Source organism: Bubalus kerabau, chromosome 2 (genome assembly GCF_029407905.1).
Source record: "Bubalus kerabau isolate K-KA32 ecotype Philippines breed swamp buffalo chromosome 2, PCC_UOA_SB_1v2, whole genome shotgun sequence".
NCBI lineage: Eukaryota > Metazoa > Chordata > Mammalia > Artiodactyla > Bovidae > Bubalus > Bubalus kerabau.
The window spans coordinates 38968325-38986782 of NC_073625.1; the positions used below are offsets into that span (position 1 = coordinate 38968325).

Below are 18458 nucleotides of genomic sequence, written 5' to 3' on the forward strand. Positions count from 1 at the left end.
CCCCTTCGCACACCCCTGGATTCAGCCTGTTTTCAGGACGCCTCATGCACAGCGGGTCCTGTCTCCCCACTGGCCCTGCTTGGACGCCTCCTTCCCCTCCGCTCGCCTTCACTCCCCACAACTGCTTCACACGGCACCTTCTCCTTCAAAGCTCCTGTCAGCTCCCCATGCCTACTCTCAGCTGAGAGACGTCATGCCAGGTTTTCAAAGAAAATCAAAGCAACCAGAAGTGAATTTCCCCAGTTGCGGCCCCCAGATGTGTCTAGTTCTGTGCCGTGTGGCATGTGATTCTCTCCAAGATCCCTGCACACCTTCCTGTCTCTTCTCCCTTCCCACCTTCCCTGGTCCCCACCACCTCCTTTTTCTTTCAGCATCTTTGGAGAGATTCTGAATGGTTTTTGTTTGATGATGATTCCTCTTTGTCCAGGTGAAATATTCCTGTGCTATTTTTCTTAATTTATTGTATTTAACTGCTTGCTTTATACTGATTCTTTGTTTGTTTTTTAATTTGTGCCGGCTCTTAGCTGTTGCATGCAGAATCTTTAGTTGTGACACGTGAACTCTTAGTTGTGGCATGTGGGATCTAGTTCCCTGACCAGGGATCGAACCTGTGCCCCAGCATTCGGAGCACAGAGTCTTAACCACTGGACCACCAGGGCTGTCCCTGTACAATCTGCTTTAAAGAGGTTTTGTAGGGGGGTTGACAGAATTGGGTTCCAGGCTACAGGGATTTCTCCCTATGATGCATGATTGTTACTATGAATACCTTCTTTCAATAGGTAACCAATGAGAATAACACAAATGGACCATCCACTTTCTCATAACTAGATTCACAACTGCTGCCTCCTAAGCAGACTGCTTCCTACCAGTGTGGTTCCCTCATGTGATGGTCAAGTCAGAATATCTCTTCTTCCTGAAGCTGAGCTTCGTGTGCTATACAGCAGCTTCCCACTAGCTAGCTGTTTTATATATGGTGGGTTTATAACAGTCCTTTACCTTCACATCTTGAATCCAGTCTATATATAGCTACCGAGTTATTTCCAGATAACAAACTTGACAGTGTTATTTTCTCATTTAAAGTCCTTCAGTTTCTTCTCTTTGCTTACAAGACAAATTCAAATATCCAAACCTGAGTCTACATATCCTACAGTGTTTCCTTTTTCTTTAGCCAAAGGACACATGACTCCCCAAATTCACAGTGAAATCTACACCTTTCTATCTTTGCCTATGATCTTCCTTTTTCCAGGACTGGCTTCACCACTGTGTGTGTGTCTGCCTCATAAATACTGACTCATCCCTTAGACCATAAATCAAAAACTGACCTCACAGCAAAGTTTTCTCAACCTCTCCCCCTGCCCCCACCCCCACACCATAGGAACAGGAACAGCCATTCCTTCCTTTAAGACCCCTCCTCCTCACTGCAGTGAATAGTGATGAACTGTTACAGTGTGGATCTGTTTGATCCAGCTGAAAGCCCCTGCATTTTGGGAGCACATTTTGTTCATTTTGTACCTGATTCTGCCTAGGAACTGGAAACCGTGGGAGCAGAGGAAATGGGTCTCAGAAAGAATGGTGCTGAGCCAAGCTGCCCTGTGCCTGGAAAGGGGGCCAGGAGAGTGCTAGAAACTGAGAACCAGGTGATGCCCAAAGGGACCCATCTGACTGTTTTCTATCTTTGTGTAATTCCTCTCACTTGAGTGCTTTGCCCAGAAACTTCAAGGATGTTAGATTACTATACTCGTGTAACATGAAGCAGGAAGATAGGCCTACATTCTGAGTAACTTACTTCCTTTTATTAAGCAGGACAGACAAACATATTTTCCCCAGAGGCAGATAATTTGGCTTTTACTTAGTGCAGGAAGTATCTTTTTGCTAAGAAACCATCCATCAGAGCCTAGTGTCAGCAGGTGTGAGCCCTGGGCTCCGATGCTGTAGCATCTGAGTTGGAGGGGCCTTAATGATCATCGCATTTTCCAGATGAGAAAAGTAAGGTCCAGAAAAGAGAGGCTACTTACTTCCCAGGGGTCCATGGGCAAATGGCATCTCTGGAGCCACAGGCCCAGATTCCTGACTCTAAAATTGGTGTTTTCTGTTAATCCTAAGACTTAATGACACTCTTTCATGGAGGAAATGTCTAGAGTTCTGAATAATAATCAGAGGAGAATTCAGAAAATAAAAGAGTAAAAAGGTGAAATTAAGCAATGTTGTGCTATTTCCTTTTATGGACACTTATTAATATTATTGCCAAAGTATTTTTGTCATTTTCAAGCTAAACCATTTTTATGTCTCCCTATTTCAAATGCGCCTGATGAAGCACCCTCCACAGACCCAAGGCACTGAAGACCCCAAGACTCTTCACCTCTTCTCAGCTGAGTTCGTTCCTTCCCCGCCCCTGCCCTCTACTTGCCCGCTGATGCGATGGTTAAAGCACACGTCTACGTATGATTTACTGCGTTGTCTCCCCAGACAGGTTTTCTCTCTTTATCTTGCTGGCATGCCGCCCTATTTCCTCTTGATTGCCTCCCTTCTGCAGGGGGATCTGACCATCTGAGCCCTAAGGCCGTGCCACGGTGTCACAGAGAGCTGTTCTCCTCCTTCTGTGCCCTCCAGTCCTCAGTGTTCCTGGCCCTGCAGCAGCGCTCGGACCCTCCGACACCCTCCACTCGCCCAGCAGCTCAGCTCTCGGGTGTCCGGGTGACTGGCTCCCTGAGCTTGCTGAGAGGGAGGGGCAGTGACGAGCCCCCTGTATTTTGGAGCCTCGCATCCCCTCCAGTCTCTGCCGATGAGCCAGGCCCGGGTACAGAGGCCCCGGGCGCCAGTCGCTGGCCCTTGGGTCCCTGCCAGGAGGCGCCGCACATCCGCAGGTGCCCACTCAGTGATTTCTCTGGTTCACTAGCACCGGGTGATGGGAACACAGCGGGCGGTCAGGGCGCCTCCAGGAACAGGCCCTGGAGGACGAAGGAGAGGCTCCTCAGGCACTGCCGCCCACAGGAGGGAGAGGAGGTGAGTGAGCGAAGCTGAGGGCCGGGGGGAACGGGGTCTCGGCTCGGGGGACCCCAGGAGGGAGACCAAGGACCAGGCGAGCGGCCGTTCCCCCACGGTCCCCGCTCTGCGTCGGGCCCGCGTGCCTCTCAGAAGTGCCTGGAGCCACGTGCCTCAGAACTGGGGCGCCTGGGGGTCAGCTGACCCAGCTCTGGCATCTCGCTGACGAGAGCCCGGAGGTGCCACGAAGGGACTTGACCTGTAGTCAGAGGCAGAGCCGGGACCGGAGCCCGGGGTCTGAAGCCTCGGTGCAGGGTCATCTTTCCACACGACATCCCAGAGGTGTCTGAGGCTGCTTCTGAGGGAGCGAGGGGGCTGCGGGATGGACACGCGCACTGGCAGGGCCCGGCTCTGCGTCAACCCGGGGCTTAGTCCTCCTGACCTCGGTGTGGTCCTGCTCCCCGCGGAGGGAACGGCCGCTCGAGGTCATCCCCCGGAGGCCGCATGGAGGGTCCCAGCGCACTCCGCACAGAGAGGGTCCTGGGGAGCTCCATGGGAAGCTGGCCCGGTTCTGCCAGATACCCGACACACTTCTGGGCACAACCAACGCTCATGGCGGCCGACCGCGGCGGAAGAACCAAAGCTGCCCGTGCACACGTGGGATGGTGCCTCCCCCAGACTGACCTGAGGCAGAGCTTCGGGGGCTTGAAGGGCCCCTTCTTGTTCTCACTGGAAGCACGACCCCGAGACTGGAGTGTGTGCAGAGGTGGGCAGGCCTGAGGCCGGGGTTCCTGAGCCCCTAATTCAGGAGCGATGAATGAGCCCCCTCGGGGTCCAGCATGGAAGGCGTGGGAGCCCGGGCTCGGATGGGAGAAGTCTGGTCACAGGCAAAGGAGAAGAATCCCATGTTCCTATGGTTCTGTCAAAGGTGCTTCCTTTTTCCAGGCTCGAGTTATTCGAGTTATTCTTCGTCTGGTTCACACCTAAGGGCTCAACGCTGAGGAGTCTCAGTCTTGGGTTTTCAAGACCTCGGAGTCTTGTAGGTGAAACAAAGGCAACACATAACAGGACTCCCAACTCGTTCATGACTCAAGGACTTCATTCTCTTTCTCTAGGGAGAGAACGTGGGCTCAGAGTGAGGCCTGTCCTGTCAGAGTGGAGTCAGTAAGCTCCTCAGAGCAGAGCCGGGTGGGAACAGAGCTGCCAGCACCCGACAGAGAAGAGACGTGCTAACCCAGGGCCACATGCTCCCTGGCCTGCTCTGCTGGAAGAGCACGTGGGGAGCAGATTGGGGCCTTTTATGGCCCCAAAACTGAAGAAGAATTTTATGAGATTCTTGTGACTGCTCTCTCTCCCTGCCTTCTTCCCTCCATTTCTACTTTCTCTCCTTTGAAGTAGCAACCATCCTTGCCTTGGACAGTTTCTCTCACAGCTCATACATCCTCCAGAGATTTCACTCAGGGCCCATAATCAGAATTAGCCCACATTACTAGACCCAATGTGGATGTTTATCTCGCTCTAACTTTTCAAACAGAAATCTTGACATGAACTTAGTCATCTCCATTTTGACCCTGCAAGAGTGGTAGACTTAATCCCAGGGTTGCAGAAGCACTGGGTGTTGGTGTTGTCATTAAGATTCCCTCCATCTCTTCACTGGACACAGTCATTTCTGACCACCCAAGGACATCTTGGCTGAAACTACAACTTGTGCTTCATGCATGAGTTGAAATTCTTCATCAAGCCCTGGAAGAAAAATCAAAGGTTTTTACAGAAGAAATTACACATAAAGAAAAAAAGATGGAAGCATCTATTTAAAAAACAGCAACTGTCTTTAAAAACTGTTTTTGAAAAACCTTGTTTCATTTCTGGAGATTGAGGAAGTTGATCTTTGACAAGAGAAAGAAGGGATAAAAGAAACAGGAAAACAGGGGAAATAGAAACAAGTTAATTTTTGCATTGTCATAACTGAGAAAGAGTTTACAGCATAAAAGACATTTACCAGAGGATAACCCCTAGACATGATTTTGACCTTGTTTGGCCACAATTTCCTCTTCTGTGAAGTAAGGAAGTTGGCTTTGAGGATCTCTGACAGTTCCAGGCATTGTGAGTCAATGTCTTTCATTGAGAGCAGAAAGGAACAATCCTACACTTCAGAACCCAGGAGGTTAATGATAATTCTTAGATACCTATAATTTTAGAACTGCAAAACCACTGAGAAGTAACCACAAAAAATCTAAATGAATAAGAGTTCAACTTGTGGGATAGTGATGCATTATTATCCCAGATCCACAGCTTTTCTTATGCAGACAGTAGCAGTTATAAAATGTAATGAAAGAAGAATGTGGCTCAAAAAGAAAAACCATGAAATATCTAGGAGTCAAGTTACAAAAACACTCTGAAGGACCCAGAAAGAAACTTACTGAAGGTAAGTTTCTTAGTACAAAAGGTTGTACTAAGAGGAGGCAAAAACATCTAAAGGGAAATCTAGTTTTTAGACTCAATCACCCACATATCATTTTTTTTTTTCTTTAGTAAAACCTGTAATTTCAATGAAGCAATAACATTGTGTTTAACTTAATGGAATAATTTAAATGTTATTTGTAATAGAGAATCACTGAGTGTAGCCATGCCCCCTGAAAGAGACTGAAGAGGGAGATTTGATTATCTTGAACTCGAGGAGCTGTGTTATTAATAGCTCAGATCACATAGTGCTGCCTCCGGCAGAGACAAACAGAAGAGCAGAAGGAACAGAACTGTCTCTGACCAGGACTAGGTAGGTGCCAGGCAGGCTGTGTGGTTTAGGTGCTCTGATGGGTGTACAAAATGTGTTCCCCCGTCCTCCCCTGGATGGCCTGCTGTACTTGAACCATCCGGGTGGCCCTGATCATTTTCATTTCCTTCCAATCATGTATGAGCTTGTTTCTCTTCTATGCAGGACTTGGTTTCCAAAGAGGACAGAGACATGAACTCAGACATGAGCCTTCCATATGAGACACGTGGGAGTAAGGGCATGTCTGTGGGCTCAGGAAATTCATAGTGCTGGATGGTGCAAGAAACAGTTCTCAGGTCACTGCTGGTGAAGGAGGAAACAAACAGAGCTGGACTCCATCATAGGCCAGGCTGTGAACATTAGGCTACACGCATGGTCACCCTCCCAATGGACTCTGAACTTTGTGCCCAGTGTCTATAGAAATGGCATACCAATGGAAAACCAGACACCCTCCCCCAATAAAAGAGCCTCAGGACTTGGACTCTCTGTCACCTAAAAGAATATGCTAATTATCTCTGTAACAGAACAAAGTCATAAATTCTATTATGTTTATTGGTATATGACCACAGGCCTATTGATAAATGTCCACTGTTTAGCTATCTAGGCTTACGACACATGAATCATGAGTTAACTTTGATCGTCTCTGTCTTTTACCTTGTCCAGACTAGTTTCAAGGAATTTGGGGAGGTGGGTTTGAGCAAGTACACTTAGGGTATATAAGGTTTTCACAAAAACTGGTCAGGGTCCTTGGCTAAGAGGAGACTCTGCCTTGGGCCTGCCGGTGTAATAAACTGCACTCCACTATCTGCATTGTCCTTCTGAGTGAGTTTGTTTCCCGGAACATGTGGCTACAACACTGGGGACTCGTCTGTCACAGCTTTTCAGAAGAGCCTCTCTTCTAGGGCTGATTAAGGATGAAACTGATCAGGAATACAGATAGAATTAGGTAAATATACAAACAAATATCTTTAAGGAAATTAAACATGAGCAAAGGTAATCATTGAGGGTACCTATAAATTTCAGCTATTAGATGAGCAAGCACAAAGCCAGAAACAAGCCAGAAACACTTTTTGCAACACATATAAGAAAGGATTAATGACTTTAAATATACATGGGATTCTTAAAAGTCAGCGAGGAAAGATGAATAGAAAAATAGAAAAATGGTAAAGTGTAAGAGACAAGAATGACCAGTGAACATTAAAAAAATGTTCAACATCAGAAACAATTTTTAAAAGATATATTAAAATAAAAAGGAATATTTTTCACTCATTTAATTTGCAAAAATTGAAACAATTCATAAAAACCAATATTAATGAGAATATTGAATGTCAAATATACTTTTTCACATTGTCAGTAAGAGGATAAACTGGTACAACAGTTTCTAGCATGGGCAATTGGGCAAAACCCTTTAAAATTTGAACAGTACATATATATTGAGATTCCACTTATAGGAATTCATACAAAAGTAAGTGTTACATAAATTTCTTAAGATATATGTGTAGTCATATGAATATATGAGGCAAATTTATTTGAATAGATATTAAAAATTTTCCAAGATAATATTTAAGTGATAAAAACACACATTGACATTGGTTGTGAAATAAGATTCGGTATTTTAAATTAAAAAGAAATATTTACACAATTTCATTTGCAAAGGAAAAGAGCTCAAATACTCTGAATTGTAGGTAGTAGTTATAACTGAAGTGTGGGGCTATGGGTTTTTATTAAATCTTCCATTTTTGCATTTCTTTATGACTTGAAATTTTGTTTTTTTAAGTTGAAATTTTCTGATATGTATTATTCTTTATAATCAGAAAGACTATGATAGATTTAAATGGAAGTAAGCATTGAAATTCAAATCCTAGAAATAATTAGACATATTTCTCCACTAATTTTTAACCAATATGCACTCTTTCTTCCTTTAATATGGATTCTCCACGAAGGTTATAACCCACCACCATTCTGGCTCTTCCTTTCAAGTTGCCCTGAAGATCCAATGAGTTGGGCTCTAAATCTTTTCTAATGAACCTCCTCACCCGCAAGGGGCTGGCCTTACCCTCCTTTTGTGACAGCCGGACTCCCACCCTACACTGGCTTTGGATGCTCCAGCCTCTGCTTCACGGGGACGCCGCCTCCATAGATGTGGGCACAGGAGGGCCTCAACCCCAGATCTGAAACCCCAGGTCTGAGCAAACCCAAGGCAAGCAACAGCTGAGGCTCAGGGAGCAAGAAAGGACAGAGCAGTCACACTCCTCCTGCCGAAGCAGGCGCAGGGCCCCAGGGCAGGAGGTCGTGTCTGCTCTGGTCCTGGAGGCCCTGAGCTCCTCGGACTTTTGACTGTGTCCTTGATTCTTCCCACCAGGCCTTCCGGGACCTCAGTTCCGAGATTGAGGCTCCTCCATGTTTTCCTCACCGCTCTCTCGATCCTCTTCCAGGTACTGCCTGGTAAATACCAGCCATGATGCCCTTTCTTATCATTACTCGGTTTTTCCTTCCCTAAGTCAACCATCATCAGAAAGTAAAGCATGACAGAGCTACTAGTAGGTCACTTCCACACCCCAAATTAGGCATTGAGTGATGAGAGAATTCTTTCCAAAGCATGTTGTTGCATCTTCGTGACTTTAAATGTCTTGTTGGTGGTAACTTTCTCCCTCCTCTCCTTTCCCTTGGATGAGCTGGATGATTTGTAAACTAAATCAGTTGAATCACTTGGCTGGTATAACCCAGTATGAGACAAAATTCCTTTATTCAGGCCTGGACCGGAGACCTCTTGCCACATGTCACAGTGTGACCTTGAGTTCCACTGGACAAGGCTTCCATCTGATGAGCCTGTGAGAGCTGGGTGGGTTTTGCATGATGGATAGGTGGGGTGACTGGTGAGGCACACGGGGCAGCGGTTACTGACCCTGCGGTTAACACCCAGGTGTTCCTGTGGCAGGAAGGGTGTATATATATATATATATATATATATATATATATGTTTTGTTTGTTTGTTTGTTTTTCCTTTTGGCTGTGCTGGGTCTTCGTTGCTGTGCAGGCTTTTCTCTAGTTTTGGAGAGTGCAGGCTACTCTCCAGTTGCAGGGCACACGTTTCTCATTGCAGGGGCTTCTTGCTATGGAGCCCGGGCTCCGGAGCACAGGCTCACGGTGGTGTCTCAGGGGCTTAGTTGCTCCCACACGTGGAATCTTCTAGAACCAGGTTCATCAGCAACACTGACATCTTATGTCAGAATAGAGAGTGAGGGATACGAGGGGGATGTTTGCTATTGGTGTTTAGCTGGGAAAGAAGGGGATCCCAGTCAGATGGTAAGAGTCCCAGATTTCCTCATGGGACTTCAATGAGGCTTCATATAAATGTCTTTTCCTTTTCCAGACAGCACTAGGGTGCTCAATTTTGAAAGACCCTGCCATCTTCAGGGTGGAATCTGCCTGAAGCAAGGGATGCCGAGCTGTGAGCCCTTCAGAGGACCCTACTGGGCATTCACCATTTGCTGCAAAATAAAGTGGAGCTGATGGAGGCAGCTCAGCTGAGGAAGCTGGCGAGAGACCCTGAGCAAGTCTCCTCTTGTGCAAATAAAAGCAGACAGTTCTCACATCTACACAATCGAATGTTTTATCATTAGGACTGATTAAAGTTCTTCTCAGGGTAGGCAGTAGGGGGAGACAGTTATAAGAACTAAATTTATGTTATGCTTTAAATATTGCAAAGTGTTTTCATTCACAGAGCAAATGTGACCCTTAAGCCACTTTGGCCCGAGGCTGGAGTCCTGAGAGAGGTGCCGTCATTCGGTGTCTTCCTTGTTCACTGTCTTGTCCAAGGTGTGGCCCCGTCTGTCGCTTGCTGAGTAGGCCGCCTCTCCATACAGGTGTCACTCTCCTCCCTCTGGGGCGGGAGCAGGCCCTGACAGGACCACAGCTCTCTGCAGTTTACAGAGCAGGTTTAGGGCGGGAGGACGGAGACAGGAGGCAAGATGCCCAGGAAGCGGGAGACAAAGAGGAAGGACAAGAGACACGAGCATTCTTCCGAAACCTGAACAATCTCACGGGAAAGAGTGTGACTGGCATTGCAGTGATGTGACGAGGACCAGTTCTATAACTGGGTCCCAATCAGTGAATAATTAAAGAAAATTCAGAGCGGCCTTGTGGATGAACAATGGGCTATGATCAGTGTACATCAGTGTCTGTAAAGATATCCAGATACAGATACAAATGTAGTTTCTCCAGTTGCTCTTCCTGTATGGTCTGCCGACCGAGGTCATCACAGAAATTTGCATATGCCTTGTGTCTGATGTTGGCCCATTGTGTGCTCTATCTGAACAGTTTATCTTCCATTATTGGAATGGGCTTCTAATTTTTCCATAAAACAAATAATGCATACTGACTCTTTACAAAATATCCTGAATCTAAAAATTTTATTTAAAACCCCATTATAATCCACTTCATGCTTCCTTTAGAGCATAAAATAGTTTTTTTCCAAATAGATCATCAATCAGCTCTGCATGATTTATTAAAGAAACAGCTCGCTTCACCCCCTCCCCCTGCCCCCGCCACTCATGTAAAGGTCACTTTTTATCATAAACTAGTGGTCAGTGTCTGCATAGTCTGTTTGTGGCTGCTCTTTTTTGTCTCAGGGATTCTTTTTTAATTCCTCTGCCAATGCCACGTATTTTGAGCCTAGCCATCATCATAGATTATAATAACTGGTAGTGAAAGTCACTATGTGGCTCTTTATAAATATAATTTTACTATTCTTGCACACATTTTCCTTTTACAAGGAATTTTAAAGTCAGCACATTAATATAAACATCTTTATTTTTAAGTCCTAATTTCTAGATTATCACTAGTCTATGAAAAGTCATGAGCCAATTTATCAGTTCTAAAAATGTATAATAATTTTAACTTGATTCTAATACCTAATCCTTGAGGAAGGAGACCAGTAGAACATCCTGCAGTAATAAAGAATTCAGAATCTGGAGTTAGATTCCTGAATCCAACTTATGTCACCACAAACTTGAACACCACACTGAATATCTCTAGTCTTGTTTTTCCTCATGGATATACCATTAGGGATGATATTAGAATCTGTGTAAGGTAAGACTAATTTTTTTTCTGGTTGTATGAAGACCGTCATAATGAACTTCAATACACTTCACTTGATGGGTCCTGACTAATTACATAAATGTAAGATGAGTAATCAGCCATCATCTTGGGATGAGAGGGAAAGTATGAGAATCCTTGAGTCAGTCACTCTGAAGACATTTGTTACAGAAAATGCTTCATTCAGAATAAGAGGGATCATTTCTTATGAGAAGCCCAAGATTTTCTGGGTGAGAAAGGAAACGAAATCCAACGCTCAGCCTCTGAGACTCTAAGTTAGGGACGGCTCAGCCAAAGCCCGGGGACAGAGGAAAGAAACAGCAGGTTAAGGAAAACCAGGAGGAGGGTGCCTGGATGTCTGTTAGGATCGCCGACGCCATCTTGGGCTCGTGCAGCTCCCACCGTCCTTCTGCTGACCCGGAACTGGCCTGTGCGGTGAATCACATCTCTGTCATCAGGGTCTTGTAGTTCATAGATATTGTTTAATAACCATTAGGACCAGGCAGCCTCTATGCTCTGTTAGTCCCCAAACGATGATAAAAACCTTCCCTGATGTATTCCCATGTGAGCAGTTACCCTTTCACAAATCTTAGGAAAACACATTCCTATTTCCAACCCCCTACCCACATACACCAGATTAGCAATAAAATGGTCCCAGTGGCTCCTGGAGGGTGGAGTGAGCTTTGAATGCTTTGGAGTCCTGCTCTGAAGGTGCTCCCCGCCCCCCACCCGGTAATCAACTTACTCATTGATTATACTCAGCGGCCTCATTTTTTGGTCTCAAGATGCCTGGTCAGATTGGTGAGCTGTCTTCATTCCTTTCATCCTCCAATGGGGCACCGAAGTCCCTGCCTCAAGACAGAAGAGCTGAATGTATGGGACAGCTGAGGGGACACTACAGCTACCTGGATTTGGGGGAGAAAAGTGGCTGGTGTGGGTGAGCACCACGAGGGGCTGGAGGGTCCCTGAGAGCTGGCGCCTCACCTCCTGCAGGGAGTCCACTATTGTCTTTTGCTGCCCTGCTGTGCTTTGTGCTCACCCACCTTCAGTCTCTGTCTCTCCCTCACTCTCGTCTGCCTCCAATGTTCTACCTTAAGGTAAATACACTCATCTGACCAATCATTCCTTTCCTAGGTCTCACTGCTCAGGCCTCCCCATGCTTCCCAGGGTGTTAGCTCACAAAACCTGACAGATTAATGAGCTAAGCAAGCAGGGGCTGGATAGATACAGGAGCTCCCCCAATGCCCACCCCCAGACCCCATCCTCTGTCTGCTTCTGGTCAACAGGCCGCTCTCTGCTTTGGGCGCACTGGGGATAGTCATCAATTCTGTGGCCTCACTCAGATGAGTGACCCCAAGTCAGTTTCCTTACTGGGCTAACTTTCAATCAGAGAGAACAGGACTGGGCTTTCAGGAAGAATGAAGAGAGAGCCACAGAACTCGTGGGAGATTCTCAGCATGGCACTAGGACATCCATGGGTCCCAGCGATGGGCAGTCCAGAGGTCAGAGCTCCTGGGTCACAGCTGCTGTGATGAAGCCCAGGGTGGCATGGGTGGGCATCAGGACAGCCTCCATGATGTGGCACAGGGCTGGGGGTACAAGGACCCGTGATGAGCAAGCTCTCTGCTAGAGGCTGAATGCTGGCACCTTACCTCCAGTCTGTGGGAAAATGGGCAGTTCAACAAAGTGGAAACAAGGTTGACGTCCATGAGTGGGCAGAGCGGGGACTGTGAGCCTGCCGCCAGCCCTGGCATTGACCCCACAGGGCGTTGACCCCCCAGGCCAAAGCCAATGAAAGCCAGCCCTCTGACCACTCAACCTGGGCTCCAAAACTGGTGACCTCTACTAATGCCCCAGAGTGGACAGGCTGGATTTAGAGGGTCCTTGGGGGGCCCTTGCTTATCTCCCCCACATCCTAAGAGGCAGGAAAAGAAACTTTTTTTTTTTTTTAATTTTTGGCTGCACTGGGTCTTTGCTGATGAGCCCGGGCTTTCTCTAGTTGCGGTGACTGGGGGCTCCTCTCTACTTGTGGTCCTCAGGCTTCTCATTGCGGTGGCTTCCCTTGTTGCAGGTCCTGGACTCTAGATCGCAGGCTCAGCCATTTGGCACATGGGGTTAGGTGCCCCGAGGCATGTGGGATCTTCCAGGACCAGGGATCAAACCTGTGTCCCCTGCGCTGGCAGGTGGACTCCCAGCCACTGGACCACCAGAGAAGTCCCAAACCAACCTTAGTCCTGGTTTGGAGCCAGGTGGGCTATTCCTTTTTCTCTTTTAGAAACCTCTCTCCTCTCAGCTGGTGCCCTGATCATTCTAGGTCCTTGGCTTCAGGGTCTTAATGTTTAGATCTTTAATCTTAATTGTAAGACTTTTCTGAGAAACCCTGAAAGCAGGCATATGTTCTTAGCCTGGGAATAGTGAGTGACCTTCAGAGTATTGCTGACACTCTTCAAGCGCATGGCATACTGTGTGAGTACGTTTACACATTTTAGTAAGTATCTGAGGGCTGCGTTACCATCTTATTTTTGGTGGGATCCCTTTCCAGGAAGATAGAAACACAAAGTATGAAGTTTTAATGTGTTTCCGAAAGACATTATCTGAGAACTCCACAATGGCCTATTTCAGAGGGCACAGTGGCAGGCTATAAATGTCAGCACAAGAGAGATGTTTAAAGTCTCTGATCCCAGCTTCCAAGTTGCAGCATAAAATTTCTGTTTATAACAGACTCTTGAAATCTGGCCTTGTCCTTCAGCTTAACAAGCAAGTAAATAGGAGGGACAAAGTGAGGAAAAAGCAGTGCATAAGACAGAATACTTTCCTGGCAGTATATTTTGGGGATTCCTGGTTGGACTGAATTATTTCCTCCCTTGGATAGTGATCTCAATACTTTCTTCCAAAAACAGACATTTTTGTTCTTTCTGCAGGTTGTGGACACAGTTGCTGCTAAGCTGCTAAGTCACGTCAGTCGTGTCCGACTCTGTGCGACCCCATAGACGGCAGCCCACCAGGCTCCCATCCCTGGGATTCTCCAGGCAACAATACTGGAGTGGGTTGCCATTTTCTTCTCCAGTGTATGAAAGTGAAAAGTGAAAGTGAAGTCGCTCAGTAGAGTCCAACTCTTCGCGACCCCATGGACTGTAGCCTACCAGGGTCCTCCATCCATGGGATTTCCAAGGCAAGAGTACTGGAGTGGGTTGCCATTACACAGTAGTAGAATGCTAAACTTGTGTGACTGAAATAAATTGTCTTATTCCCATACCAGGGGTATGCCCTGGTAGGAGCTTCTGGTGTTTAAGTAGGAACTGAAGGACTCATGTTTGAAGGAACTTCCTGAATTAAGTAAATTGAGGAATTCACATTCATCCCTGAATTACACTGGAAAGCTGAAACCTCATTCTATCATTTTCTTTATTCATCGACTATTCTGTCAGCATCTATTGAACACCTACTGTGTGCTAGAAACTGTACTGGTAGCTGAGGCCATGGAACCAAAGTCTCTTCTCTTACTCAAGTTGGGTGAATGAAGGATGTCTTCCCAGTGAAGGCCATGTGTGAGCTGAGACTATAAAAAGCGAGTACAAATCAGGCAGGGAAAGTCAGAGGACAAGTAGCTTAAGTGTGTTTCAGTGTGAGGAGAACACACTACGCCAGAAAGATGACTGACACTGTGTCAGGGATTAGTTTGAGAACTAGGCTGAGATAAGATGAAACTCGAGAAAGTATGGCCAACCGGTGAAGGATCTGAGACACTAAAGAATTTATCCTTCATCCTTGTAACAGAGAAACACTGAGAATTTTACATGGAGGTGTGACGAGGGATGGGAACATGGAGAGACTGGGAACTCAGAGGCCACTGAGATTATCAGCAGCGACCACAGCTGCTTCAGAAAGCAGTTTTCTGTCTCTTGTGACGTTAAGCACATGTTGACCATGTGGAAACCCATATGCCAATGGAAACACAGACGTCCTTGACGTCCTTCCACAAAGAGACACAAAACCTTGGTAACTTTTCATACTATAACACGCACACACACACACTCAAAGCTCTTTCCCCCAGTCCATACATTTGTAGACATAGATTAACAGGTTGGCTTTCCCGGGGCTCAGTGCTAAAGACTCTGCCTGCCAATGCAGGAGACACAGGAGATGCGGGCTCGATTCCTGGGTCAGAAAGATCTCCTGAAAAAGGAAAGGACAACCCACTCCAGTATCCTTGCCTGGAAAATCACATGGACTGGCTCCTCAGTCCATGGGGTCACAGAAGAGTCAGACATGATTTAGCAAATAAACCCACCAACAACAAAATTAGGTTGTGGAGAACATCCATTTAAACAGTCACAGGAGCAGAGACTGAGACCTAGGAAAGGCAAGGCCTGTCCAGAGTTAATCAGCTAACAAGTGGTGTGGCCAGACTTCCAACTGAAATCTTCCCATCCAGTTCATGACCTCATGCACTCAGAAAGACCCCACAGGACCCAAGTCAGCAGTGGCTCTTTTTAAATAGGACTCAGTGGTGGGGAGTGTCTCCTGCTGCTGTGGATGCTCCAGTGCTGAAACTAGACTCTGCAACAGTGCTTCTTCCGACTCCTGCATTCTCCAGGCAGGATGACACACCCATGGGTGTTCTGATACTTGCAGGCACCACCCATTTTCTCACATTCAAGGTTTTTCTTTTTTCCTTTCCCTATAAAGAAAGGAGAGGTGAAAAAGAAACAAATAAATAAGGCATATATAACTAAAGCTACCAGAATTCATCTTGTATAGCAAGGAACTCCAAATTACAGTCCACAGGGACAGAACTGGCACTCCCCTCAGTTTGGTGTGACTTACAAGCTTAGAATGTTTTTCCATATTTTTTTAAATTGTAGAAAAGCTGAGAAGGGGCCATAAATTGTTCTGTAGGAAGGTGATTGTGCTCATTCATTTAAACAGGGTCTATGGGGCTTCCCCTGGGCTTCCCTGATGGCTCAGTGGTAAAGAATCTGCCTGCCAATGCAGGAGACATAGGAGATGCAGGTTCAATCCCTGGGTCAGAAAGATCCCCTGGAAAAGCGAATGGCAACGCACTCCAGTATCCTTGCTTGGAGAATCCCATGGACAGAGGAGCCTGGTGGGCGACAGTCCATGGGATCGCAAAGAGTGGACCACAACCGAGTGACTAAACAACTGGACCTGCTTGGTTAATGAATTCTGAGAGGAACTGACGTTTCCCTTCAGGGCTGGGGCCTTTAATCGCTAGCACAAGAGTCCTGAGAGCGCTTTGCTCGGACACAGGACCAGCAGCACCCACGGTGGTGGCTGCTCCTCGGGGGTGGGGGGTCTGATCAGAGCACCCAGGCCTTCCCGGGTTGGTGTCATTTGAGCAAGAATTAACTTTGGGTCTTTGAAGATGCTAAGATCTGGAGGCCGTGTCACCTGAGGAGGGCTGCAGGGAAAATGCAGGACACCCAGTTTAGCTTGGATTGCAGCTGAGCAATACATAACCTTGCAGGATAAGTATGTCCTGAGTGATGCACGGATCACAAGTAAAGTATTTGTTGTTTAAATATAAACAAATATATAAATTTATATATATATATATATATAAACAAATACATAAATGTGTTGTTTCTATAACTCAGCAAGTAAATTTGTTTTTTAGGATTGTTGAATATTTAATAAAAACATGGTCTTTGGAACCAGATCCGCTTGGGCTTGAGTTAAAGTCCTCCCTACACACAACTGGCACAACTTTGAACAAATTACTTTATTTCTAAATCCCAGCTGTAAAACAGTGCTAAAAACACCTATCCCGTCAATACTGCTATGAGGAATACATTTGGGATAAAACATAAAAGTTTCAGTGTCTCAGTAAAGAGGAAGTGGTCAATATCATTTGCTATTACTATTAGTGTTACTGTTAGTCACATGGAAATGATTTGTAAGCTGTAAAGTCTCCTGTAAATGTTATCTATCACCATTAGAATTTATGGACTTAGTACCAACTAGTTAAGGGCAATCACGGGAGACTATTTTTCACTTTAAGCTTCTCTTTCTTTATTTGAAAAATGGAGCATATTGTATATGCATGCTTCTTTCAGATATATTATTCCGTTGTTATGTATTTCAGCATATCACTGAATGAGGAATCAACCTGACTTTCCCTACTCCAGGCTCCAAGTTTGGAGCCAGCTATAGCTGCCAGTTACCTGATACCGTCTGGATAAGACATATGAGTAAGAGGAAGAGAAGGTACAGGAGCCTCATGATGGAAGAGGAGCTTTCTGGATTCCAGGTTGACCCGGCAGTGTCTGATGGCACACCTGAATCAGGCAGGCGATCTGGGAAAGAGTTTGAAAAACAGAGAGAAAAGACTTGTATTCTGACTGGTGGTGGTACTGTGCTCAGTCTGGTTCGACTCTTTGCGATGCTATGGAAAGTAGACCACTAGGTTCCTCTGTTTATGGAATCTTCCAGGCAAGAGTACTGTAGTGGGTTGCCATTTCCTACTCCAGGGGATCTTGCTGATCCAGGGATCGGATCTGAGTCTCTTGTGTTTCCTTACCACTGCACCACCTGGGAAGCCCTACTAGAGGTATTCAGTTATGGCCTGGGAGTAATTTGAGGGTGTTTCATCTATGGACACAAGGTCACAGACCCAAGTGTTTGCCTTTTTTGTAAAGGAAGAAGTTTGCAGGAAGTCAGGGTTTCCACATTGATGCTCACTTCTGCTTATGGCTCTGAGGTTTGGGGCTGTTTTTTTTTGTTGTTGTTTTTTTTGTTTTTGAGAAAAATAATTAAAAATTGAATTCTGTTAACAAATTATTCATCTATTTATTCAGCTTTATTGCATATCTCTGCATCTATCTCTTTCTCCTTTCAGAATAAATACTGCCCCCGCTCCACACACACACCTTTTCCAATTAAAAAGCAAAAAGAATTTTGAAAACAGAAATGATCTTCTCTCCTTTTGCACTCTCAACATATTTCTTGCTACCATTTCCAGAGAGACTGATCCATCCTAAGCAAGCTTACCAGGCCATCTCTTGCATAGACCACAACCAGGTGAGGCTTTACAGGCTAGAGTATTTGTTAATACGGGTATTACATCAACATATTCTTAAGTTAAAAGCATAGAAGGGTACTAGCTGTGGGGCTTCCCAGGTGGTCCTAGTGCTAAAGAGCCCACCTGCCAATGCAGGAGATGCAGTTTTGATCTCTGGGTCAGGAAGATCCCCTGGATGTCAAAAAACTCACTCCACCATTCTTGCCTGGGAAATCCCATGGCCAGAGTGGCCTGATGGGCTGTAGTCCATAGGGTTGGAAGGAGTTGGACGTGACTGAAGTGACTTAGCACACATGCATACCAGGTAAATAACTGAAAATTTTCTCCATCTCTTCCTTCTCTCCACTCAGTTTTGCTTTACAGTGTTCATATCTCTCTTTTTCTTTATATGTAAATTTCTAAAGCAACAAGTCCTGTTTTATTATCTCACATTCTCAGCACCTAGAACAGTGCCTGGCATAGAGCAGGTAGTCAGTCAAACGTTTGTATGAACGGGTTCTAGTATGGAAAAGTCAACCTGTGGGTGAATGAATAAATGGATGAATGGAAGGAATCAGGGAGGGAAGG

At 45.9% G+C, this 18458-nt stretch overlaps 1 protein-coding gene across 1 annotated transcript; it reads right to left on the reverse strand.

Moving 5' to 3' along the window:
* Positions 1–15402: 15402 nt before the first annotated feature.
* On the reverse strand, positions 15403–17092 carry LOC129644677 (beta-defensin 33-like). Its single transcript, XM_055570187.1, has 2 exons — positions 17035–17092; positions 15403–15530 (listed from the first exon to the last, which is right to left on the reverse strand). The coding sequence occupies exons 1-2, from the start codon at positions 17090–17092 to the stop codon at positions 15403–15405; spliced, it is 186 nt and encodes a 61-aa protein (XP_055426162.1).
* Between the last annotated feature and the right edge of the window lie 1366 nt (positions 17093–18458).